Source organism: Ambystoma mexicanum, chromosome 2q, assembly GCF_040938575.1.
Source record: "Ambystoma mexicanum isolate Mex_15411 chromosome 2q, UKY_AmexF1_1, whole genome shotgun sequence".
Classification (NCBI taxonomy): Eukaryota; Metazoa; Chordata; class Amphibia; order Caudata; family Ambystomatidae; genus Ambystoma; species Ambystoma mexicanum.
Window position 1 is genome coordinate 148,987,733 of NC_090924.1, and position 27,622 is coordinate 149,015,354.

At 47.4% G+C, this 27,622-nt stretch overlaps 1 protein-coding gene across 2 annotated transcripts in view; it reads left to right on the forward strand.

The window, feature by feature from the left end:
- The window catches only part of LOC138569240 (meiosis-specific coiled-coil domain-containing protein MEIOC-like), a 458,384-nt gene that overhangs the window by 336,336 nt on the left and 94,426 nt on the right, over positions 1 to 27,622 (forward strand). For both annotated transcript variants that reach the window (XM_069647056.1, XM_069647057.1), the window contains exon 5: positions 5,708 to 5,842. In XM_069647056.1, coding sequence (XP_069503157.1) covers positions 5,708 to 5,842 — 135 coding nt within the window. The remainder of the gene's footprint in view (positions 1 to 5,707; positions 5,843 to 27,622) is intronic.

A 27,622-nucleotide genomic window follows, 5' to 3' on the forward strand; every position in this document is an offset into this window, starting at 1 on the left:
AGATGAGGACGAGATTGCCGTTACCACCAACGGAGGAACCGGAGCCAGGCCCTTCTGGGAGCCTTCCTCCTAAGAGAAGGATTCATCCTCCACCTCCTTTTCAACCATTGCGCCCTGCTCAGCCCTCCTACCCGTCCACGACCCGTGGGGACGATATGGGGACGGACACGGACACGGCCGCGACGGGTACAGACGACGAGGTTTACGACGAGGATCTTCCATCGTCACCTCCTCCCCGGGCTTCCCCGCCCGAGGAGATTGGATCGTTTCATGCCATGATCGCCAGGGCATTCGAGCGTTTCCAGCTCTGTCCGGAAGAGGAGAAGGAAGGTTTCCTTTATCAACGGCGCGAGACCAAGAGGAAGACGGTCCTCGCTGTACCACTACTGGACGATATCTGGGATGAGGGTCTCGCCCTCCTCAAGAACCCATCCACAACGCCTGCGAGAAGGGATCGGTACGAGAAGAAGTACCAGGTCCCGGACGCGGCCCCCTTGTGCCTTCGGGCACAGCCGACCCCGGTCTCGGTCGTCTCCGCGGCGGCCAGGAAGAAAGCGGGGGGGGCTTCGGCCTCTACGTCAACCTCCCCCCCCTCCCCCCCCGGACGGTGAGGGAAAGAAATTGGACATGATGGGACGCAGAGTCATCTCATCGGCAGCGACGACGATTAAGGCTGCCAACGCCTTGGCTATCGTAGCCCGCTACGACAGGGAGTTGTGGTACAAGATCGCCCCCCCTGCTGGATTTCCTACCGGACGACAAGAGGGCGGAGGCTCTAGAGATCTTGCAGGAAGGAGAAGTGGCGTCGGACCACGCCATTACGATAGCGACGGACATCGCTGACACTGGATTTCGCCAGTTGGTCAACGGCGTGTGCCTTAGACGGCGTGGATGGCTCAAGGCAACGGACTTCCGGCAGGACGTGCAGACCAGAGTGTTGGACATGACGTTCGACGGGAGCAACCTGTTTGGGAAAACAGTGGATGATTCCCTACAAGCCATCAAGACAGACACAGAGACGGCCCGGGCTCTTGGTGTTCTACAGCAACGACGGCCGCCCTTTCGGAGCACCAGAGACAAGCAGGGTGCCTCCAGAGGTTCCGGCGGCGGATATTCCACCTACCGTCAAGCGGCCCATTCGTCGTCACAGGAAGCCTACAGGGGACGAGGCAAGTCGGGCGGACCCTGCCGTCGTCGCCAGGGAGGACAAGGCGGCAAAGCCTCGTCGAAGCAGGTCTGAACCGGCCGTGGGGTCGGGGCCCCACCGAAGCATCCCGGTGGGAGGCCGGCTGGCGAACTTCGTCAGCGTGTGTGAGTCCATCTCCACCGACCGTTGTGTGCTGGACGCCCTGGCCCAGGGTCACGCGCTTGAGTTTCTATGAAGTGCCCGCGCGTCCCCCCCCGTGGCCAGGAAGGAACATCACGTCCCTCAACTTCTCTTGGAGGTAAAGGCGATGCTCAAGAAAGGCGCCATCGAGCTCCTCCCAAAGAGGCTTCGGGGCTCCGGAGTTTACTCGATGATACTTCCTCGTGAAGAAGACAGGAGGATGGCGTCCCATCCTGGACCTACAACGACTGAACAAATTCATCAAGGCACAGAAGTTCCGGATGGTCACCCTCCAGCACGTCCTGGGTCAGCTGGAGGAGGGCGATTTCCTGTCGTCGTTGGATTTGGAGGATGCTTACTTCCATATCCCCATCCTAAAGGGACACCGAAAGTTTCTCAGATTCGTGGTCCAAGGGTGTCACTACCAGTTCAGAGTCCTTCCCTTTGGATTGAGGTCGGCACCCAGAGTGTTCACCAAGTGCCTCACACCGGTGGCGGCGCGGCTGCGCCTGGATGTGATCCACGTCTACCCCTACCTGGACGACTGGCTCATCCGAGCAAAGACAAGGGAGCTCGCCGCGGAGTACATGGCGAGGACCGTCCAACTACTCACGGACCTGGGATTCTCCATAAACTACGCCAAGTCCCACCTGGTGCCCGCGCAAGACGCACTGTTTCTGGGAGCGAAACTCGACACAGTGGCGCTTCTGGCCTCTCCGTCGGAGGAAAGGACGAGGGCCATCTTGGGCAAGGTGCAGCGGATGCTGGTTGCGGACGCGGCCAGGGTGAGGTCCATCAAATCCCTCCTCGGAATGATGTCGTATTGCATTTATCTCATCCGCCTGTGCAGGCTTCGGATGCACCCGTTACAGGAGTTCCTGGACGCCCGCTGGATCCAGACGGGCAGCTTCGAGGACAGGATCACACTCGACGAGAGCTTCCGACGAGCGATCCGGTGGTGGGGCACCCGCGCGCATCTGACGGCGGGCATGGACTTCCAGACCCCGGGCCACCAGAAGACAGTGACCACGGATGCCTCCCTGGAAGGGTGGGGAGCGCACACTGAAAATCTGCACGCGAGAGGCCTTTGGCTTCCGACAGAGAAGTCCCTCCATATCAACGTCCTGGAGCTCCGTGCAGTGTTTTGCGCCCTCAGGTCCTTTCTTCCATCCCTCAAGGGCAAGGTGGTGAGGATCTTCACCGACAACACCACCACCATGTTCTACATCAGGAAGCAGGGCGGTACCAGATCCCCAGCCCTGTCCAAGGAGGCGCAGGATCTGTGGCATTGGGCCGTCGCCCAAGGGATGTTTCTGGTGCCGTTTCATCTGGCAGGAATAAAAAACACCATCGCCGACTCGCTCAGCAGAGAGCTGCGCTTGTGCCACGAGTGGGAACTACGACAGGATCTAGTGGACCGCCTCTTCCGACGGTGAGGCACACCCTAGATCGATCTGTTCGCGGCGGCGACAATCTCCAAGTGCCAGATGTTCGCCAGCAGGTTTCCCCACCCGAGGAGCATGGGCGATGCTTTCTCGTTCCCCTGGGAGGGCCTGTTTCTATACACGTTCCCTCCATTGCCGTTGCTGATCCGGCTCATCAACCAGCTCAAGAGGTCACGGTGCAGGATGATCCTCGTCGCACCTGCGTGGCCAAGGCAGATATGGTTCCCGGACCTTCTGGACTTGTCAGCGTCCCGGTCAATCAAGCTGCCAGTGGACGCGGATCTTCTCTCCAGGGAAGGAGGCGCCATCCGCCATCACGACCCGAAGTCGCTGAACTTGCAGGCCTGGCTCTTGCAGTGTTAGAGTTTGGAGGTTACGACATACCGGCCGACTGCAGAGAGGTTCTTGCAAAGGCCAGGGCGTCCTCAACTCTTAAATGCTACGGACACAAATGGAAGAGGTTCTCTGTCTGGTGCCACGCACAGAAGATTAACCCTCTACGGATTACGGCTCCTCAAGTACTGCCGTACCTACTGATGCTGGCCAAGGCTGGACTGGCGCACGCTTCCATCAAGATTCATCTTGCTGCGATCTCCCGATACACCAGAACCACGGGACGGACGTCTTTGTGGTCTCATCGTCTGGTGAAAGAATTCATGAAGGGACTGTTCAGATTGTTCCCGCCGGTGAAGGCTCCGGCCCCGGCGTGGGAGTTCAACGTGGTGCTGACCAAGCTCATGGGACCTCCGTTCGAGCCTCTGCACTCAGCTCCGTTGAAGTTCTTGTCGTGGAAAACAGCATTTCTTGTGGCCATCACCTCCGCACGACCGGTGGGAGAGATCCAGGCCCTTTCCTGCAAGCCCCCGTACTTGACTTTTCACGACACAAGGGTAGTGCTCAGGACGCACCCCTCCTTCATGCCCAAGGTGCTGTCGGACTTCCACCTCAACGAACCCTTGGTGTTGCCCGTTTTCTTCCCGTCGCCTTTGTCGCCGGCTGAAAGGACTTTGCACTCGCTGGATGTGGCTAGAGCGCTGAAGTTCTACGTGGACCGCGCGAAGAGTTTTCGGAAGACGTCACAACTTTTTGTGAACTTTGGACCTGTCAATCAGGGGAAGGCTCTCTCGAAGGCTTCCATTTCCAGATGGCTCTCCGGCTGTATCATGTACTGTCATCGGTTGGCAAACCGACCTCTGCCCGGCCGTCCGAGAGCCCATTTCACCAGAGCGATCGCAGCTACCACGGCGTTCCTATCTGGTGTGCCCCTGCTGGACATCTGCAGGGCTGCTACGTGGAGGTCGACGCACACCTTCACGAAATTCTACTGCGTCGACCGGGATTCCAGGGAGGAGTCCAGGATCGGCCAAGCAGTGCTGCGCAACCTGTTCGCCTAAGGTGAGCCTGGTGAGAAGGTAAGAGATGCTTAATGTTGAGTTGTTGTATTGCTTAATGTTGAGCCTGTTGCCACCTCCCGTGGTTGTGCATGTTTGTACTGCTATGTGTTCTTTTATTCATGAGCATGTGAATCCATGCCAGACCCCATGCTGGAGAAGGAATAAGTTACTTACCTGTAACTGTTGTTCTCCAGCATGGGTCTGGCATGGATTCACATGCGAACCCTCCCGCCTACCCCTCTGCGGCTCTTCACCTGGTGATACTGCCACTTCACGTGCTACCAAATCTGAAGATGGCTGCCAGAGGCGGGGCTTAGGGAGATGGCAGTCATTGGCTGTGGTCAGTATGACGCAGAGATCAGTGATTGCTTACTACTACAAAAGACAGATCAGAAACAAAACTGATACTGATTTTTCTTTACCGAGGATTCCCAGCCTGACGACGGGGAATATTCATGAGCAGGTGAATCCATGCTGGAGAACAACAGTTACAGGTAAGTAACTTGTTCCTTCTATAATCAGAAAGTTCTACCTACGCTGGCATACGGCGCTGTAGCCTGCCTTAGCCTTCCTGCTATTGTATGGGACCAATTGGAAGGAAAATGTTGGCGCTGAGTGCTACAACTGCCAAATGTGGTACCCGTGGCGGTCATACGTCACAAGATCGGCCTTTTATCGCTGTACGTGAGGGTTAAATTGAACACTCCAACTGTATAGTAAAATCTATTCCTCAAGTCTGCCACAATTTTCAATTCTGTCAACCAATTTTGGAAACTACACGGATTGGCCAGTTCAGACATGGTCTCAAACGTGCTTACAGATTCTTGCTGAACTTGGTACCTTGAAAGAGACCTTTTCAACAAATCCCTCTGCCTTGTTAAAAAGATGGTATAGACTCAAGACTGAGAGGAGATGGAAACCAGGAGATCCCTCACTAAAATACATATGGCTCCAAGGTTCATGTTGGATCTTATAATCAAACTCCAGCTTATTTAATTAAGTCTCCAAGTGTTGATCATCGTCAACTGCTTTTGAGATTTCAGCTAAACATTCTTCACAATAACACAACCATTTTCAGATATGGATTAAGTAGCCACCCTAATTTCAGATTGTTTGGAGACTCGCAAACATTTAGTTCTATATTGTTCTAAATTGAGACCTTTGAGGACCTTATAGTTAAGTAAACATCTAAAGCCTCTGTGTTTGGTCTCGATGCAGAAGACAGACAGAAGTGGTCATTTGCATCTAGAGGCGGTTTTGGTTAAAGTAGTGCAGGAATGAATTAATGATGATGTATTTTGGTAAATGTTTATGTAAACTATTTAATTTTAAAAAAGGTAGATTCCCTTCCCCCTAGATTTCAAGATTTGATCAAAGTTCCAAGTTGTTCAAGGGAGACATCTCTTCCCTTGAACCTGTTGTGGCTTACTGTGGATATGGTTTTTAAACTAAGTCATAGCCTAAATGCTTTCAGTAAGTGTATACTACTATCAAAATATTTCACTGTCTTGTTGCCTGTTTTTTTGTATTTTTCTATTCAGACTGAGGCTGATCTTGCAAGAAACTTTCCAGGAAGGAGAGTGTCCAGCTCAAATAACACTCCGATATCTAGACTTCCTGCAAATCCTTCACGAGTGGACCGGTTGATTGTGGATCAGTTCCGTGAGCAGGCGAGAGTATGTTTTAAACTATTTTCATCTTGTGTAAGCATATCTTGTATCCTTTATATAAGGACCAACAACATCTTGCTTAGATTTTGGGCTAAAATTGATATTTTGTTTCTGCTATGAGGTTATGGGTTCTTCCAGCATAGCTCTTGGCACTTGGACAGGTGTTTACACAGCATTCCTAAATATCATTGTATGCGGATTATCTATGTATTGGTGTACACATTGTTAATTGTTGATAGTGTGACACAGCTTTTTTCTTTAATGTTAACATTTTAAACTTGCATGACTGCAAGATAGTGTAGTTCCTTAATGATGTGTTAGCCATGAAGTATCAACCTACAGAAAGGGGCAGTCACAACGTTTTTATCTGCCGTGTAAATGGGAGATTCAATCTCAGTTTTAAATATGTCAGTTAATTGATATGTGTAATCCTCAGCAGAAATATGCTTTCCTGGGAACATGGTGAAACTAGTTATGACTGTTTTGGGACATATAAAAACATCAGGTCTTGGCAATATTGATGATTACATTTTAAGCAAGATGGTGGAGAATGTTGTCTTGTCTATTTTGTAAAACAATCCCTAGTAATGGGACATTTTATGAACTGTGGCTCTGAACTCATGGGTTAAAATGCAAGTTCATCTTGATTCCTCTGCTCTGTGTAGCCTTTGTGTTTTTAGGGCAGCTTTTGCACCAAGCAGACAACTGTTGTAAAAGACCTTGAGAAAACATTTCAATGGAATAATATAGGTGGAATTGACCCTTTTTAAATAGTGTAAATGGGTCATTGTACGATGTGCATTTATTGTCTTTGTTTAAGATTTCATTTTAAATTAGGAAATGGGTTGAAAACAATTCACATCAGAACTTTTATAATATTGAGATTCTAATAAGCACCATGTTGTCAATTGATTTTTTTTCTTTTTTTATGGCAATATGGGGTGCCATTTATTTAAATTGTGTCTGTCGCCACCACCGTAGTGATCTAACAGTGACGAGGCCTGTCTGGAGAGTGCCATACAGTGCCACCGCCAGGGGTACTGAGACCTTGGTCTGTGAGAGATTAGAAACTTGGGAGCATAAGAGGAGAGGGCAAAACGAGAGTGGGGGGAGGTTTGCATTGAAGAATTGTATAGGGAAGAAAGAGTTGAAGTGGAAGGATAGATTTTGTGATGACTAGTATGCATGTGGAGTTAGTGTAGAATGTTCAAAGCGATGCACTGATCAAATTTGTAATGCTCCTGCGAAAGAACATATACTTATTAGGCCAGTTTCTAGTACTTAACTGGAAGTGATGACAATAGTCTGAATGCTTGAGATGAACACCAGTGGTACCCTTGGATTGTGGGGGCTTTCCTGTTCTCCAGCATGGGATTTTGTATGTATTGCCGTGCTCATGAATATTCCCTGTCAGGCTGGGAATCCTTGGTAACATTAAAAGCAGTTTTGCTTTAAAGCTAAAACTGTGTCGCTTATACAGCCTATTGCTGCCACTTTGTGTTATACTGCCCATGCCAATGACATTTGTCGTCCGCTGCTCCACCCTGAGTTGCCTTCTTTGACATTTTACTGGATTTCGCTCCTCAAATCTCTATTCTATTTTTGTGAAATTTCGACATTTTCATCTCTGGTCAAATTGGTGATATCTGGTGACGGGGAGCTGTTGCCGGTTAAGATCCATCTCATAGTCTGATCTTTTTGTTCTTTGTGTGAGGCCTTCTTCTTGGACTTGGGCCTTATCCACGCATCATGATGGACGGCAGCAAGAAGAGTCTCTTCAGGGCCTGCTCCAAGTGCAACCTGAGCAACGTCTTTGTGGATGATTGGCTTGATAAATGCCTCCACTGCTTGCACCTGGATCACAATGGGGATGACTGATCTGCAAGTCCTTCTCTTTCAAAACTTGGTGGGATTGTCACAGAAGTTTGGTGACTTGGGTAGAGGCCTCAGAGCGAAGTCATGCCTCTGCCAGGGTCAGAAGATCTGTTGAGGGTACTCCCTTTAATAATCCGTTGAAGACACTTCCCTGGGGAAGAGACTTAAAATGGACAAGAAGTCCCCTGCTCCAAACTTTTCTCCGTCGACGGCTCCTAAAGCTCTGTCTACGACAGCAGGGTCCACGGGCAAGACTCCAGCGGCTTCATTGTCAGAAAAACATTGCACATAAACATCTCTGCTGGCGCGTTGTGCACAGTCGATGGGCAGAGCACCATCCACGAGCAGTCACTCCAAAGGTCCCATTCATGTTTGTATTGAGTCATGGAAACTCAGTTTCTGTTAACGAACAAGTTATCATCCCGGGCTAAAATCTTCATCTACCACCTCGTCAACGGCTCCTCAGTCTCGTCGCCCGACTGTTCCATCCATGGCCGCGTCGATGACCTGATTCACAACTGTTAGGTAAGAATTGGTGTAGTAGCACTGTGTGAGACTGCACAACACTTACCTGCTTGGTATTGGGTAACCCAATTTTTGGTATAGGTCTGTATTTCACAAGTGGGTAGTGTGACTGAGCAGCCAGGCCTATCTCAAGAGGGGTAAATGTGAGCTGTAAAGCTATAGCAATGAAATTCACAAATACAAGTATCCAATTTTTTTTATTTATCCATTTTTAAATAAGCGTTCTTTAAGAAGGGGCAGGATGTGTAACAATCAAATATACTTAAAAATACTTATTCAGAATCAGCACAAGTTAGTGGATACTCTTTGGATATGCTTTTAAATAATTCCTACACCCGGAGGCGACTTTGTTCACAAGGACAGTAATGGCATTTATATATCATTAGTTATACTTTGCAGATCAGGAGGTTGCGGAAAAGAAAAGTTAAAGGTAGGAAAAAGGTTAAACAGGTTCTCAGGGCATGCGAGTATACTTAAATCTTACAGTGAAGTCTAGACAAGCCTTTCCCAGCAATAAGTCTAAAAACAAGTTACCACCTCTGAGGGTCCGAAATATCAAAGTCCATGGACTAGAAGAATCTGCAGGGAGCCAGACAGTCAAAGGCAATTGGAGACCAGTCTATGGAGCTGAGGCACTTCTTAGTTAATAAAAGCCTTGCTCAAAGTTGAAAGTTTTGTAGAAATCATTTATAGGGTCACAAGCTGTTCCACTTGTGAAAAGCGGAGTTGGAATGAACTCCAACAAAAGTAGCCAATGCAAGTCTCAACTGAGAAGAGCACAGCTAAAGACTCTGAGGTAAGTACCCCAAGTCTAAACATTATCTCTGGTTTGAAGAAGAGTGGTCCAGCTGGATTCTGTCCTGTTGCATCGATGCAGATCCCGGGTTCCTGAGCCTTAGTCGTGGGGACAAGAGGGAGGACTCCTGGCTGCAGAAATTTGGAGGTCATCGGCAGCAACAGGCTCTATTCCGATCAGCAGCACTTTGTGGTTTCAACGTGTGGTAAACTGCACCACTGCAGATACCTATTGGGCTTCCTTCACTCCTTGAGTCCTGCACTCTGGTGAGGGACTCAAGCTCTGGTCATCCTGCTTCTGGAAGGTCCTTAGTAGACTCATGGAGCTTGTGGCCGGCTTTCAGCCCTTTCACTTGACTATGGAGTGCTCGATTCCTGGCACTCAGTTCCTGCAGCAGCGTATCAGTATAGCCAGTTGGGAAAGGTCGTCCTGTGGATTTCGTCTCGGGGTTAATTGGTCCCCCTAACCCAAGGGAAGAAGTCGTCCCTTCCGGAGCATCACTTATCGATCAGAAAAAGGAGTTTCAGCACAGCAGGCAATTCAAAGGTTCAGGAGGATGCAGCAAGCTTTGTTCAGTTTCTTAGGGTGGTTTGCCCAGTGGTCGACTGACTCTCTAGTCCCAAAAACCTCGCCTTTTAAGCAGGTTCCTCCTATTCAATGACAGCCTAGGCTGTCACTCAAACAGCAGGGTAACTGTCCGGAAAGAACAGCCAGTCAATCAGGACTGGTTGCATTCATGCACTCCTAGAGACAAAGGACAGGGGTGTTTCGGGCACCTCCTTCACATCCTGGCTTCCCAGACACACTGGAGCCAGAGATGGGTTTCATTACTGAAGCCCGCCGAAGGCAAAACAAACTAAGGGCTCAAACCTGGATCGGCGCACCGAGTAAAACCCAAGAAAGACCTTACAAAGAGAAAATGGTGAAAAAAGAAGACTGGGCCATTTTGACAAAAATGGTCACCCATGGGTGCTATACTGCAGTTGAGAACTCAGCCTGTGGTAGGAAAGCACAATGGTAGGAAAATTAAACCACGGCCACCAGCCATTTAAAATAGTGAGGGTAACCTATTAAAACATGTTACATGAGAATGTAGGATAAGGGGCTACTAGGTATCCCCCCAGCACTCACATAAAATGGTGTGTGCTGGACCTACAATGAGAAAAGGTAAAGTCCATTTCACTTTACTGTTCTTGGGAACAGTAGTTCACACAAGAAAAGGGATTTAAAACTTATGAGAAATCTAAAGGATTTCTCTGCGAGACTACACTAAAGGTGCTGTGTGTCACCATACAAAAAGTAGATGCCTATGGAGTTTGTCAGACTCCAAAAACAGAGGAAACCTAATCCAAATCAGGTCAAAAACACACGAGAGAATAAGAAAAAGGTCTTGCTCACTCCAGGGTTAAAATTAAAAAGTCCTAAAGTCCAGCAAAAGAGCTGGGGGTCTCGAAGGTTGAAGGGAATTGGCGCAACAATGTGAATTGTCCCTAACAAGCGCTACATACCACCCTTGAGTCACTTATATTAGCACTGCGCTGAGGTGGTTCTCCTTGGCTCCTCTTAGCACTTTCCTCCCGGACCCTCCTCCAGCACTTGTGCTCTCCTCTTCTCCCCCTCCCTTCCCTTCCCATGCACTTCTCTTCAATGCATTTGCACAGCCGAATGCGACGAGGCCTTAGGAGGACCATGATTGTATTTTTGCCATTTTATTATTTCCCCTGTTCCTTTCCCATTTAGCTTTGTGGTGCTTTGTAACACTGCTGTATAAAGCGCCTTACAAAATGCTCAATAAAATAACCTGCACATACCCACTCCCCCTGCCCATCCTCTCCAACCAGGGTAGCATTTTGCCTGTCTTGTCCCCCGTTTCATGTATCTGGTTCCTCTCGGCCCAGTACGCCGCCCTGGCATTATCCAGGGCGCATAACGTAAAGGTTCCTGTGCCGTAATCTGAGCAGTGCCTTCCGCTGGCATCGCAGAGGCAAGGAACTCTTCCTCTACCCGCCACACAGTCCCTTCAGCCTCCTCCATCGCCTGCACATGTGTTGGGACTGATTTTCTATACTGTGGCCTGGGTGAACTGATGTATAGAAGGCCAACCTATATTGGGACGGGACAACTCTGGGAACTGTAGCCAAACCAGTTCAAGTTAGCAGTGACAAGTGGTCTAGGCTAAGTCTCCAGAGGTGATGAGCTTGTAAAGGGTCACATTGAGTGTACACAGTGGGAATCACAAATTACATTTAGACAATGTTTAAAAAAAGTTATTTATGGCCAAACAAAACTACGTAAAATGACTACTTCTTACAGGTAGAAGTATCACACAACCCTAACCATAGAATACATACATACATACATAGTGACTAGAGTAGGGCATAATACAGGTCAAACCCCTGTAAAGGAAAGTACAAATTTGATTATGCACTACAGGCCCACAGCGAATAAGCCCTAGCTTCAAAAGTCCTTCCCCAAGTTGACTGGGGCCTTGAACCCAAAGGTTCTCGAAATGTTCCGACTGGGCGGGCCTGGGGCACTTCCAAAGACTCTTCTTCGCAGGATACTGAGTAGATGTCAGGAATGGATGTTCCCTCCACTCCAAGGGTTGCAGCTCCTTCGCAGGACTGCTGGAGCTCGACAACAAGACAGGGCTCTTCCAGGACAGCAGCAGAAGTTGGTTGCCAGGCCTCCTCAGATGGGTCACCGGTTTCCTCACGGGTCTCACAGCTGGACATAGGTCTTGGCTCCTTCAGGGTTCTCCAGGATCTCTCTAGAGTGATTTCAAGGGTCCTCTTCTTATCCCAAAAGCCAGATAAGAGCAGAAACTCCCACTAGCCAATAGTAGAACTGCCCTCAAACACACCCCAGCAGTGGTCCAATCAGGACCACCGGCGAGAACACTCATGCATATCACTCACACATTGAAGCCAGTTTGTGGATTGGGACCCGACCGTTCCAGCCCACATCCTGCCAGCAAACACACATAGCCCTCCAGGTCCCCACCAAAAGCCTATGCTTTCCCAGCTCTTCTTGAAGTCCATATAAGGCTAGTTCTGGCCTCACAGGCCAGGAAGAAGACTAAAGACAAGATGGCCAAAGGAGAAGCGAAAAACCTTGTGTCATGGTCAAGTTTGGGCACTAATCACATTTAGTAGCCAAACACGGTAAACTTGGTAAGGCTGAAACGAAAAGCACCAAAAAATTGTAAAATGTCACTGCTGCCACCAGCTTGTCCTTTGAGCACACCTAGAGTAATCAAAAACTCTTGAGTGCTAGTCTAGGACAAAAACAAGTGTATCACATTGTACTGCATTGTAAGATGGATGGTACAATGAAAAAAGTTACAAAAGTGATACAAATGTTACCAAAGTAGGAACATCAGCATCCAAGTTAAAGGAAACAATGTTTCCCAGTACTGACAGCCTGAAGGACATGCCAGTTTCCCCATAACAGATGAGCAAAAGCCATTGTAGTGAAGTTTAAGGTGTCACTGCACTGTAACACATTAGCTCAGATTCGAAAATGAAAAGGAAAACGTTTGGGGGTCCATTAAAAATGGAAAGAAAGGTGCAGTAAAGAGAAATCTTTCCTAACACTAAGCTTTTTCTGCTTGGCTGCCACTAGCGAGATTGCTTCCCCACGGAGCACTGCTTTGAAACCCTCCCATAAGATCCCTGGGCTATCTACCGTCTCAGCGTTTATACTGAAATACTCCTCCGTTTTGGTGGATAAGCCTTCCACAAAATCGGTGTCCCCCAGGTAGTGGGTGTTCAAGAGCCACAGTGGTGGATTGAGGAAAGTGAGGCGAAGCACTGCCGAGTGCTAAATAAAGAAAAAGGACTATTGGTTAGCTAAAAAGGACAAACAAAATAGAACGAGTAAAAAGGATCAAACCAGCGAAGTAGACAAAAAGAATGCGTTGTACGAGAGCAGTAAAGTGGCTGAAATTATGGAAATGGACAAATAAATGTAATGGATAAAGAGGAACAACGTGGATAACAACAATTCAACTAACCCAAACTACTAGATCTTAAATAACAATAAGACAAATACCAATTCATCATCAAGATCCAAGCAAGAAATCGACAACTAATAACCTCTAATGTAAACTAAAAGACAAACAGAATAAAATGAGTAAACTAGATCAAAGCAGGGAAGTGTAAAAAAAATGTGCGAATACAGTAATACGCTTGAAATTAATGAAATGGATGTAATGATTGCAATGGACAAAAAGGAACAAAATGGAGGCAATGAATAAAATGAACAGGATGGAAAGATGAATATACGAGACCAATGAGTACACAGACAGATGGCACGGAATGTTTAAGTGCATGGTATAAATGGAAAGTACAGAATAGACGGTCTGAGTACATGAGACGGGTTTAGTACATGGGACTGATGGAGAGCAAGGAACGGATCGAGTGCGTACGACAAGTGACATGAGCAGAACCGATAATGCAAGATGAATGAACAAAGGAGTGGAGCGGATGAAGTCGGGGGAGTGGAAGAAGCGTGTAGAGCAGATAAGTTAATTGAGCGGATAGTGCGTAGAGCGGATGAGTGCGTAGAGTGGATGAATTTGATGGCTGCATAGATCGAGTGCGTACAGCGGATGAATGCGTGGAAGCGGATGAATGCGTGGAGCGGGCGAGTGCGTAGAATGGATTAATTGGATGAATGCGCAGAGCGGACGAGTGTGCGCAGAGCGGACGAGTGCAAAAATGAATTGGGGCTTGGAGCGGATGAGAGCATGGAACAGAGAAGGTCTTGGTGCGGATGTAGGTTGTGTTAGCGGATAATAGAGTGGAGCCTATGTAGGGCGCATGTAACTGACTGGTGTGCATGGAACGGATTTGAGTGCATGGAACGGACTGGAATGCATGTAACGGACTTCAGTGCATAGAAAAGCACGACTTACATGGAACAGTCTAGAGTGCATGGTACGTTTGAAAGAGCATGGAAAGGAACGGTTCCGAGTGCTTGAAACGGTCGTAATGCAGGGAACAGTCGGAGTACATGGAATGGATGAGTACATAAAACTATTGGAGTAGGCTCGATCTGAAACACCTAAGGTAAACCACCATACCACATCTCAACTCTTAATCTCTTCTTACACCACCACTCAACTAGAACACAGCGATACTAGGACACATTCGGTATAGCTGTTCTCATACCATCATCTGCCTCATACTCCCCATAACTCTAACTAAACACTGCTGGTTACGCACCCTCCAGTCTAGTCGTTCTCCTCAGGCCAAACGCAGCCAGAATCGGTCTGGATAAAACCTGCCAGAACGAACACGTACTTTTGATCTCTCAACCACCTCCACTAAGAAGCAGCTAAGAAGCAGCTATCACAGAAATGCCACACATATTTGGTGCTCACACGCACCTTTGACTCTCTCTATTCTCTCTACTGACTTGAACTTTGGTTCCCGGGGGCGTTCAACCTACCAGCGCCTTGAGGCCATACCAATGGTACATAAGGTGCTATATAAATGAAAATTAACATAACAAGTCTGATTTATGAAAGCCTCGTCAAAACAGATTCATCCCTGTTCCAGTAAAACCATCAAGGACCACATTGACACCCTCGCTCTGGCCCTTGCTGATTTTTGAAACCACTCCTTTGCCTTGGGATCCTTCCCCTCCCCTCTGAAGCACTCCTTTGTGCATCCTCTTCTCAAGTAACCCACAGCTGATCCTTCTTGTCCAGCTAACTATCATCCAATTTCCATTGCTCCCTTTCTTGGAAAACTCTTCAAAGTTGGACATCTCTCAGCTTAACCTTCATTCCAATTCTGTTGGCGGTCTCCATGACCACCAGTTTGGCTTCATAGCTGCCAGAAGCACGGAAACTGCTCTTCTGAACATCTGTGAAGATCTGCTCTCCAACCTTGACTCTAACATTCCCTCTGTCCTCATCCTCCTCAATCTCTCTTCTGCCTTCGACACGGCCAACCATACCATCCTGCTCAACTGTCTCTGTGAAAACCTGGGTATCACTGATCAGGCTCTGGCCTGGCTGGTCTTTCCTCTCAGATCGACCCTTCCAGGTCCAACTTGGGTCCTTGCTTTCATCTATCTTCCTCTCTACCTGTGGTGCTCCCCAAGGGTCTAACCTCTCTCCCTAGCTTTTCAACCAATACCTGGCAAATCTCGCCCACTGCATTACCACTTTCTGCTCAAATTTCCAGTGCTACGCTGACGACACTCAACTCATTTTTAGGCTGCCCTCTGCCACCTCCTCTCCCATCTCTGATTGCCTAACTGCCATTCAAGATTGGTGTGCTGCCAATGATCTTTGTCTGAATGCCAGCAAGACGGAGATCCTCCTCATCGGCACACCTTCACCATACTTTCCCCTCCCTCTGGCCGGCCTCACTTGGCCATCCTCCTACCCCCACCTGCGAGGCTAAGAACCTCGGGGTCATCTTTGACTCCACCCTTTCCTTCTCCACCCACATCTCTGAGGTCTCTAAAAAGTCAAGTGACGAAGGTGATCTGCTGTGACATGTGAAGCTGCCTAATCTTTTTTCTGCTTCTGCTGCCTGGAGGTGTGGCCTGCCCCTCTGCCTGCTGAACAAACATTGAAAACGTCCATTCCGCCGCGAAACGGAAAGTGGACAAAAGTGATCTGCCGTGATCTCGACGTAGTTCAGACGTTTGAGCGCAGCTGGTGATTCCTTGCTGACATCAGGGTCGCCTGAATACATGAAGACTTCAAGCGGTAGCGAGCGCTAGCCTGGATGCACTCGCGGCCCCTGACGGGAAAGGTGAGCTGTGTGGCATGAACTATTGTGGCTCTAAAGTAAATCCTATCCTTTGTTTTTGATAACTGTGAATACACGTGTAACATCTTGGCCTCGGGCGACTGCAGGGGTTTGACTCCTTTGATCCCATTGAGCCTGGAGAGTGCAGACTTGTCCATCTACTGATCTGCACAGTCGAACAACTGAACTCGCGATTTGACACAAATTCACATTTTGGAAAGCTGGGCACAGGATGTCGGCAGTACATGGGGAAACTGCACGCTGAACACTTGCCACGCGCTAAACAAGCGCCAACTGTTGTAACACACGCCAAAGCACAGATGCATCCCCAGACAAGACCACAATTGCGGCACTGGAACTCGCTAGCTTCTTCCAGCAAAACTAAATGCGCCCTTCTGAGCAATTCAAATATTGACTTGGTGTGCGAAACAGCCTAAGCCATGAATCAGCTTGTGAGCATGGATTAGGCTTAGGCCAAAGGCAAAGTGGGGGAAAAAACGAACAAACGCTGACTCCCATACTAATGAGGGGGAGGTGGGCCCTAAATTATGCACTCATCCACACCCCGGGAGTGTAACCGCAGGCCTATGCTCTGTCACCCAAAACCCTGAAGGAGCCCCTGTTGGAGGCTTAACTTGTGGGTGTTTGAGTGTCGGTAAGTGCCGGCCTCCTCTCGCATCGGGACAGGGGGGCGGGACTGGGTGCTGAGGGGTGTGGAGTTGCACCCCCGGTCAGCCAGGGAGAGGAGTTCAAGCAAAGCTTGCCTACAAATTCAGACAGCCCCTCACTGAAAACCCCAAAGAGACCTCTGGAAGACGGAGAGGAGGGTATTGGAACAAACAATGGAGATGTATATGGTGAAAATGTCAGCCCCTGCCTCAATGACCAAATCTAGTGGTAACGAAATTGACCTAAATGTTGCACCACCTCAGAACAGGAGCTCAACTTGCGACGTCACACCAAATGAAGTGTTCCATCAAGCTCATCATTCATAGAGAACTTATGCAGTAATGAGTCCACTTCTAGTGGAACGAATAGAAGGAACTCGTTAGAAGTGGTTAATAAAATATTAAACATGTCTCAAATAAATGACGCAGCTCTGCCACCAAAGATAATGTAGCTGCCGTGATCCAAAAGACCAGCGCGAAAGAGGTCATTGAAAACATTGCAGATGCAATGAAGGAGACACTGTGCTTCGCCCTTATCGAAATGGAAAAACGCTTACGGAAAACAAAGGCGTATTGAACACAGTGAATCCCCCAAAGTGCCGTGTTCACAGAGGAAAGTCACAAAAACGACTGATGCGCCAATAAGGCGAATCACAACTTCGCCTAAAATGCAAAGAATTGCTCATGACACGAGAAAATCAAATACTTCATTATTCTCATCCTCTGACTCGTCCAGTACGGAGCAAAATTATACCGAATCAAGGCGCTCCAAAATACGACAGCAACCTATTTCACATTATAGGAATCGGGAGCACCGTTCGGAGTTAGTGGTATGTATAATGAGAAAGATTCAACCTATTGTGATGTCCTACCTTGCCATCTCAATTGCTCCTTTTTTAAAATTGTATGAGCAAGTGGATGGGAACCTTAAAGGTTTAACCACCTTGGTTGCTCTGATAAACTCAAAATTGGCTGGTATGGACATGGAAATCACACTAACCAATCAGATACAGAGAGATTCCAATAAGAGAATAGAGGCCTCCTTAAATATGCTGGCGGACCAAAGAAAAACTAATGAAATGGAAAAGAAGCTGCTGGCAGAAATTACCAAGGAAGCACTCAACCTACTAAAAACAAAGAAATCTATGACTGAGCCAATTAGAAAAAAGATCAATGATCCTTGCCTAACCCAACAGGGGTTGAGTGCATTGAATATGACAACTGATGTTCAGGTTTTAGCAGTCTTGGAATCTAACCTGGCAGCAGTGGACCCCGCTAAGGTACAGGCAGCTCGTAACTTAAGTGGAAGCTGCAAAGAGACTGACACAATGCTAGCCCCCATAGATTTAACGACAGATGAGGTCACTCAGAGGGAAACAACACAAAAGGAAAGAAGACAAAATGTATCAATCAGGAAGCCGAGAAGAGGATTGAAGTATTCGAGAGCCTGTTGCAAACCAATTCTTTAAGTATAACTGCGTCTGAGTCGGCCGGAAGAGGGTCTCCGCGGAAAAAAACAGATCAACGGCAAATCCAGCAACACTCGACCCACAAACACCAACTTCATCTGACACTGGTAGATGCGGAACCCATCAATCTACTGAATCAGTTAAATATGATAATGAAGAGGAAAGACGCAACATTTTCCAGTCTTCCAGTCTTTAAGGGGAACACTAATCAATCGAAATACCTAATCAGGTTAAAAAAGCAATGCAAGTAAAAAAAGTCAAAAAATCAATGTATGAAAAAAGAACTACGCTGTAATGATTCCAGAAAGTTCTTGCCTAACATAAAAACAGTAAATGTTACTGTAAACCAAAACTTAAGTGCGGAAAAACCACACCAGAATAAGGAGACCCCTGAGGTGGCGCTGATGGATGAGCCTCCTGAGAGCAGAACTGTGGAAACAAGCAAGCATGACGACCAAATAAATACATTGATGGACTTATCTGTCTATGAAGAAGTGGCCGAGCCGGGAGCAGTGGAAAATGATTCACCAACAGGGACACCCTTAGGCCCTAACGTCCCACTGCAAGAGATGAACAAATTAGCTATTGAAACTAAAACCACGATTCCGCAGTCGGCTTCTAAAACACCCCCTCAAAGAATCTGTTTGTTGATAATAAAGATTGTACAGCATAAAGGAGACTTGCCTATGGAGGCAGGCCCTATCTTTCTCACCATAAAAGAAAGGCGAGAAAAGTTAATCAAGAAAAATGCTGCTCTAGAAAGGAGGGAGATTTCGTCAGTTAAAATCCTACCTCAATCAGAGTCAACGAACGGAAACCGAGGGGGCTATTTTGATATCCGAAAGTTTGTACCCGTAAAGTATAACAGGAAGGGGGTATCAACTGGCAAGGAACCTGCTCAGAAACGGGTGTTTTCCGGAGACAATCACGACTATCACATGAAACAGAAAAAAAAGATGGCAAAAATGTTGCATCAACTTATAGAGTGAAGTTGGAACAAATTGAGAGCCGAGACGATCTCATCATGAATCGAAATAACGTTCTAAGCCTCTTACACTGTGTACCTTGTCTTATGACCCTACAATCTAACGACATTCAAACAGTGGAATTCCCGCAAGAAGGGCAGTGATCTTACATCTGAAATAAAAAATGATAATAAACATTATCCTAGAGGCAACGTCTGAGCTGATGTCACTAGGGTTTGACATCCTGGAAATAACGAACGAAGGCAAATACAATGAGCTCACACACAACCCCTCAGAAGCTCAACCAGAATTACCTTCATGGAAGAAACCAACTCTGGTATGGATACCGGAGAAAATGCAACAGACTTCTTCTCATCAGCTCAATCGGGATTCAGAAAACGAAGGGAGTCCAAAATTGTGTCACAGGAATCTAGATGTTTGGGGGAGCAAATTCAAATAACATTTGCTCGTAATCAAGCTCTCAAAGAAAAAAGTAGTCTGAGAAGTCAGAAACACCTAGAATGTGGATACTGACGATTGGGGATGGCAAGCCAAGGCCCTGAACAAGACAACCCAAAGCTAATGCCAACTTGAGGCCAAGACCCCAACGTACAAGTTCGGGTCCTGGAACACCAGAGGATTTTCGCATCTGTTCCAAGAGAGTTAGCTTCTTGGGCTGGACGTTGTCTGCGTACAATAGACGTGGCTGGACGAATGCCCCATCTCTGGAGAGTATGAGGTTGCCTTCAACCCAGCAATTCAACAAATGAAGGGTAGGCCCATGGCTGGTCTATTAACCATAGTGAAAAAAGCTCTGGATATCATATTATTAAAACCAAGAATGTGTCCCACTACATTCAGACAACAACAATTACACAGAAGATCGAAGGGAATAGAAAGATCCACATCCTGAATCTATATTGGAATCACAGAACGGCAGGTACTACTGCTTACATAGACCAAGTTACATCGGTTATAGACAAATGGTTAGAAGCAGACGTTACTGCCGATATTGTGATATGCGGAGACCTGAACATGAATTGCTTATCAACAAACAATGACTTAAAAGTGAATAACCCTTCCAAAATTCAACTCGCCAGACAATGGTCATTAGAGCTGGAGCCAAGAAAACTGGTGTTGCTGAATGGAAATATCGCAGGTGACATTCCGGCTAAACCAACTTGGTCCAGAGGCAACCAGCAATCCACACTAGACTACTTCTTTGTCACTGAGAAATTACACCAAAAAACTATCTCATTGGAAGTGTATCCTATGAGCCATAGTGATCATGACTTAGTAATAGTGTCCGTCGTTACAACTGCTGGGCCCAAACCTTTGGCATGGAATTTTCCTGTTATGGTCGAATCTAACAGAGTTAGGTTGAGGCTAAAGGAGACGGACGTAAAACGCATTATAAGCTTATACATGGCGGGGCAAGAAGAAACTGAGTATAACCACCTATTAGCCTCATTCAAAGAGAGACAACAAGGCTCTAAAACTTACGAGTTTGTAGCAAAACACAGGTTCGATTTAGAGGCAATAAGAAGCAAGAGAGAAATGAGAGTTAAAATAAGACATCTGTCAAAAACTGACTGCAACCTCTACCTAACCGCGAAACGAGAATGCAGACAAAAATACAAACGGTGGCTCAGAACTCGTAAAGCATTCATATTGCAAAAAGATTCCGAATTAATAATGGAAAAATTGCAAAATAAACTCTTCGGAATTCTGAAAGCTAATTAACAAAGAAGGAGCTCAGCAAATGGCATTATTGGCCAATGTAATAACTGAAGTAGTGTGGGTAAAACCTTTCTCTGTACTGCACAACAAAAGAGGAGCTGTAAAAGTGAGAACTTCACCCACACTTGAAAATTGGAATTTAAACTTTGAAAAAAGTGACATTGAGGAGGTAATAAAAAAACAGCTCCTCCTAGAGCCCCAGGACCTGACGGTTTAATGAACCACACTATTAAACAAAACCCGGAGATGTGGGCAGGGTTATGCCATGCTTTATTTAAGAGGATATCGGCCAACTGTAAAAGTCCTAAATCCTTGAAGAGTGCGATTATTCCAGTTTTCAAGAAAGGTAACCGTGCTGACCCAAAGGACTACCGCCCAATAGCACTCTTAGATGTGCTAGGGAAAGTTTATGCAACTGTGTTACAGCAGTAACTAGTGAAATGGGCAGCAAAGTCAAAACATCTGGACCCACGGCAGACTGGTTTTGTCAAGGGAGTAGGATGTGCCCTGAATCTCTTCTTGATAAATCTATTAAAAATGGAATCCATAAGAACTGGAACCAAGGTGTATCTAGCTCTCATAGACTTCTCCCACGCATTCGACAGCATAAATCGAGAACTATTATGGGACAAATTGAAGACGTGGGAGTGTCCTGAAAATCTGTTACCGGCCATTCAAGAGCTCCATGCTGGAACAAGCACTAAAATCCGCTTAGACCAAAAGGGCACCTTGTCCGAGCCGATTAACACCTTCTGTGGAGTAAAGCAGGGTTGTCCACTGGCTGCAAATATATTCAATTTATTTCTATCGGACATTGGAAGATCCATCGACAGTGTTCGATCAGTCTCTCCGAGAATACATGGCTCTCCAATAAGTTGGATGCTATATGCGGATGACCTGATACTACTGGATTTCACACCAATAGGTCTGCAGCGAAAGATGGACGCCGTGGACTTGTATGTAAGAGCAAATGGCCTACATATCAATCAAAAAAAGTGAGGTGTTAACACTGCAAAACTTGAAAACATCTAAGCAAAAAAACTTCAAATGGCATCTAGGAAAAGAGTGTCTAAGCAATGTAACAAACACAAGATATTTCGGCATGCAAATCAACGCAAACCTGAACGACAGACCTTGGGAAGAGGTTGTAAAAACAAAATGCCGACAATTTGCATGCCAAGCAAGTGTCCTACATAAGAAGTATGGAAAATTTTCCATAAAGCCAGTAAGGAACCTTTACTTCCAAAATATAGTGCCTCTGCTAATCTTTGGTGCAGAAAACGTGTTTGGATGCCCTTCTAATGTATGGGCTACCTTAGAAAACATCTTTTGGGTAAGAATTCTGCAACTGCTGAAGGGAACAGCTACTGCCCGCATCAGACACAAACTAAACTTAATTTCAATCAATGCACAAGTCAGCTGGAATCTCCCGAGTTTGTTTCGGAAGGTCACAATGAAGAAAGTGGCTCTGCAGTTTGAAATATTGCATAATCCTGGTAAGGGAAATCCTGCGTGTCTTCTGGCACTATGGAATAAACGTGTGAGGAAATTTTGGATTTTTATGATATAGACTTAAAAACATTACATGATAACCCAAATTTAGCTAAAACCAAAGTCTGGAGATGAGACTGGATTCTGACTGGGACCCAAAGGATCACTAACAAACTGATGAAAGATGTACCAAATTAATCCAGAAACTTAAAGACTCTGCAGAACCATATCGAATTGTACCCAGACAATGTTAGCAGATCCTTGTATGTACACTTCCGTTTAAATGCTTTCAAAACTAAGGAGTGGTTAAGGGAGTTATGCAAAATGGAAGACACCAATGCAGAGTGTAAATTCTGCAAGAAAAAGGAAGAAACTCTAAAACACTTGACACTCTTCTGTAAGGGCTTGTGCAAGCTAAGATCACTGACTTTGGGGCCACAGCTAATGAAATATCAAACCCCAAGTGTGGACGACTGGTGGCACGCTCTGTTTGATTGTCGAGAGAGGCAATTGAATTATGCATTAATTCACTTTCTGACACTGTTAGAAAAATTGCTGTTGTAATAACAAAAACGGGGCTCCATGTTCTGACACGGCACAAATGAAGATGACTCTTGATGAATGTGTCATTAGGACTGAGATCTAACGACGATAAGGCCAGGATGGGGGAGGGAACCATGATGAATACATGAGGAAATGGGTATAAATGTAACGTTGACTCTTTTTTTTCTAATTTAGCCACAAAAAAAGTCACACTCTGCCTTTCCTCTCCTTCCCCCAGAAGCTATGGTTCTCTCTAGCTTGGACTATTGTAACAGCCTCTTTCTAAATCTACCTGCCCCTACTCTCCACCCTCTGCAACAGTACTGCGAGACTTGTCCTTGGCCTCAAGCCGTGGGATTGTTTCTCCAGCTTTGAAATCTCTCCATTGGCTCCCAGTGCATGCAAGGATTAAATTCAAAACCCTCTGCATTGTCCATAAGGCTTTCTGGGGCCTCGGTCCAAAATATCTTCAGCTATCCCTCCGCAAATACCTCCCCTCTCGAGCCCTCCGCTCCTCTACCTCCAACTCCCTCAGGGTCAGTCGTTTTTCAAAGAAACGAACTGGGGGTAGATCTGTCTTCGGCTGGGGCCTCCCTCTGGAACAGCCTCACTGCCACTCTAAAACTTGAGGAGAACCATCTGCCCTGCCCTTCGCTCCCTCTCTCCCCTGCTGATCTGTTCTCTCTTGGCACCGTGCACCTGGCCACCCTCTGTCCTCCGGGCTCAGGTACCTGCTCACCCTTCCACCCTCCCGCACTGCCTCTAGGCCACCCATTGCACTGGGGTCTGTCTCTGTACCCATAGTGCCCCCCCTTTTCTTCCTGCACTTATTAGACCTACCCTGTCTGCTGCCTTAAGCCTAGCACTTGCAAATTGCTGGCTGCACTACCACTGTTAGTTGCCTTTATTATGTATTTATTGTTATTTATCTGTGTCTCCTCTGCTTCACACTTTCCACTTCTCCCCCTTCCATGCACTTTTCCCCCTCCCCCTCTCCCATGCACTTGTGCGTTCTCAATGTCACTGGGCCTAGTAAGATCGCTGTTTTGTTCTCCCCTGTTCCCCTCCCTTACCTTGTCGCGCTCTGAAACACTTGTGTACGAGCGCGATAGAAATAAAATATCAATAGGCTTGGCCAAAGTCAATGGACTAAAGTCTTGGATAGGATAAAGCGGTTCTGGTAAGTAAACGGTAAAGTGTCTGCACAATTTCTCAGAAGTAGTTTGTAAAAAGAAAAAAGATTATATGTTGGTTCACAAGCTGATTAGGCCTGTGAGTTGCAAAAGTTGCAAGCACTTTCACCGCGAGAGGCAAGTACTGTCTCGTTTCACAGTACCTTTAAATGAAGAAAAAGATGCGGCTGATGACTTCTGTTCCTGGCAGTTTCTGCAGATCTGGGGACTCCTGCACTGGAACTGGTCGAAAAGCTTGTAAATGGCAAACTTTAATTTCCGGTGGCTGTAAATAACTCAAACAATCTGGTGTCTTTCTCCCTGGTTATACGGTTTCCTGCAGCACTCTCAGGACAATGCAACCAGCTCTGAGATGTGTCCAGGTGGCTTAATGTTGAGTTGATTGGTCCCACCAACTCAAAGGGAGAAGTCATCCTTGCAGGGTTTCTCTGTTGAGGTAAACTTGGTGATTGGGACTTGCAGCAGGCTTCACCGGCAACCCAACGGTCCAGGAGTTGAAGCAGCTGTCCCCTTCAAGCTTGTCTGCGGTTCTTCAGTTCCAGTGGTCGACTCTGCCGTCCAAGCCAAGAGACTAGCCTTTTATTCAGTTCTCTCCCATTCATTCCAGCCTAGCTGTCACTCACCCAACAGGGTGGTTGTCCTTGCCAGACAGTCAGCCAGCCAATCACCACAGAGTGCATTTGGGTCTCGTAGGAGACTAAGCACAGGGTTTTTCGGGCACCTCCCTTACTTCCTGGCCACCTCGGGCACTCTGGCGCCAGAGGCGGTCTTCACTCCTGAAGGCTGCCAAAGGCGAATGAGCAAAGAGACCAAACCTGGTTTGGCGCACAGAGACAAACTCTAGAAGGACCTTTCCACAGAAATGGCAAAAAAAGACCGGGACCTGTTTTTACAGAGGGGCTCGGACGCCATCTTGAAAAACATGGCTCCTGCGATTTAACGTTACGGGAACTACGAATAGTTTGCGGTCGGGAAAAATCATGGTAGTTCGTTGTAAAACCACTGCCACCAGCCATTCTGAGAGGAAAGGGTAGCATTTGACTGCTACATGAGTATCTAGACACAGGGGGATACTAAGTAACCCCTCCAGCACTCTATTGTGAGATAGGGTGTGCTGGGTCTAGGAATTTAAAAGACTAGTAAAGTCGATTTCACGTTACTTACTCTGGGAAACAGTAGTTTATCCCAGAGAAGGTCGTTAAACCTTGGGAAAGCCTGAAAGGCTTACCTGTGCCACTGCACTGAGGGTGCTGTGTGACACAAATTAAAAGATGCCCATTGAGCTGTTTAGACTACACCAAAGAAAACAGAGGTAAAGCACATATCAAAATACATGAGTGTGGGGAAAAATGGCCACACACTCTCAAGGTAAAAAAAAAAAGTTCTCAAAATCCAGCTAAATTGCTGGGGGTCTCTAAGGTGAAGGGAATTAGCACATGTTTGAGAATTCTCCTCAACAGTGCCCACCCTCGGTGTCAGCCACCAATCCTCCTCCTTTGCCCAGCATTCGTTCCCAGCACACGGTGCCCGCTGCACACCTTTTCCCTTGACCTCAGGGAGCTCCGTCATCGCAGCCGCCTGCTCCTCTCCACTAGTTTCCTTTCTGAACAGAGCCCAAGACAGCCATACCTCCAGTTGCTGCCCAGGCGTGTCTGTGGCCTGCATTTTTTCAAGCCAAACCAGGCCACCCGCGGCGATCAGGTACCAAGTACTTACCCCCCCGGTCTCCTTTGGGGCACTCACCAGCTGCACTCTCCTCTTATTTACCAGTTGTGTCTATGCTGGTACTTGCTTGTAACATTAGTCTGCCCCCATGCCTCGGAGCCTGGCCGCTGTCGCACTGCCTGTGACTCCACTCTGCAGCATCAATCCGTTGTCCCCTGGCCCGTCTTGTTAAGGCATGATGCTACCCTCCAGGGATGCCTCAGTCTGCAGCTTTCACTGCCTAGTGGCGTATGTCATTCGCAGAATAATTGTGCAATGCAAACTGAGCTCACTCCATGTTAAGCTCCATTCTTATGGTGTCTGCTGTTGGCCCGAGTTTGCTGCCCGCTAGTAATGCACCCCGTCATCCACCATGGGGCGGCTCCAGGCCCCTTTTCAAGTACCCCCTTTCACCGGACCACAATGCAGGCTGTAGAGGCTTTGCTGCCTACCGTAGCTGTGGGCTCAAGGTCCAGGTTGGGCTGTCTGTCTGTCTGCCTGCCTGTCTGTGGGTCCCAGGGGAGGGGTGCCCGCCGGTTCCCTTTCACCTTGCTGCTGTTCAGGACTCCCCGCCGATGGCCCAGACTTTAGTCCAGCAGCCTCGCTGGTGCTGCATCTCCCGGAATCTTTGCAGCAGGCTGGGGTGCGTCTCCCTCCTCCTCCTGCTGCTGCCATTTTCTACCGTCAGGGTGTTTAATCTGTTTCTGGTCTCCTTACTGCAGTCGCCGGAGAGCGCGGCTCTCCTCTACTGCATCTCCAAAGCACATATTCCTTGGCGTGCTGTGGCGGGCATCACCCCCAGGGGGTCCCTCTCACTCTTTGCTGCACCAGCAGACGCCTGGGGTAACAGCCTCCCTCCAATATGGTGCCTGATCACTGTGACGCAGCCCACCTTTAGCCTCTGAGTTTCCTAGCTCTGTTTTCTGCCAGGAAACGGACATAATACAGCAGAGTTGTTACACTAACCACCAGATTCGACTTTGCCTGTGGATGTCAGCCGGGAACAGGATTTTAAAAAAGCAGGGTGTCGGCCGCCTCAGCAGAGCTGCAGAGGCTCACTTCCTCATCCGTTCCTCAATGCACCGCATGCACCTAGAGTTTTAAAGGACCAGAGTGGGATGGTGCACCTATGTTTAAGAGATGCAACCGGATTAATGGAACTTAGCAGGTAAAATGCACCCAGGTTCAAGTGACACAGGGTAAGATGATGCCACCCCAACTTGAAGGTATCGAGCAGGAAGAATGCACACAGGATTCCAGATCACAGTAGGGAGGATGCGCCTAGGAGGAGAGACGCCAAGTTTTGAGACATAGCAGTTACTGGAGAAACACCCAAATTCGAGACACTTCAGTAATGGGAGAGACGCTTAGATTTAAGACACAACAGTTAACGAAGAAGTACCTACGGCTAGTGCTAGGGCGTCTTTGCATGCTACAAGCAGAAATGGAAACACTTCTGTGTGGTGTAATTCGCAGGGGTTTTCTCCCCCTCACATAAAAGCTCCTCAATCCTGCCGTACCAATTCTATCTAGCAAAGGCAGACTTGCTCATGCATCAATCTGGCAGTGATCGCCCGATACACTTGAACGCCTGGCAGGCCTTCCTTGTGGTTTCACAGACTCTAAATAGCTAGTAAAAAGGGTCTTTTGATGAATCCAATGGAGTCTACACCGGTTCCACGGCGGTGACCTCCCCCTTTCTGGCCAGGGTACGGCAGCCGCTGCGTGATCCTGACCTTGGGGGTGGCTATTTGAGGGAGGACCACATGGTAGGATAACACTACCAGGGAGGTGTCATAGCTTTGTTGGATTGAGGAATTCCACAAACCTATTTCCATATCCTTTTTCCCCCGTAGAGGAAGTAAATAAACCTATTCCCAATATCCTTGAGGTCAAACTCCCACCTAGCACCTGAAGAATAAAAGCTCCAACAAAACCCTTTTTTCACTACTCGCTCACCTTTGTGAGACTGTTCTTTCATGTGAAACCATTGAGTGAGACTATGCAAATACTGTATGTCCAATGACCTCAATGGACTCCAACT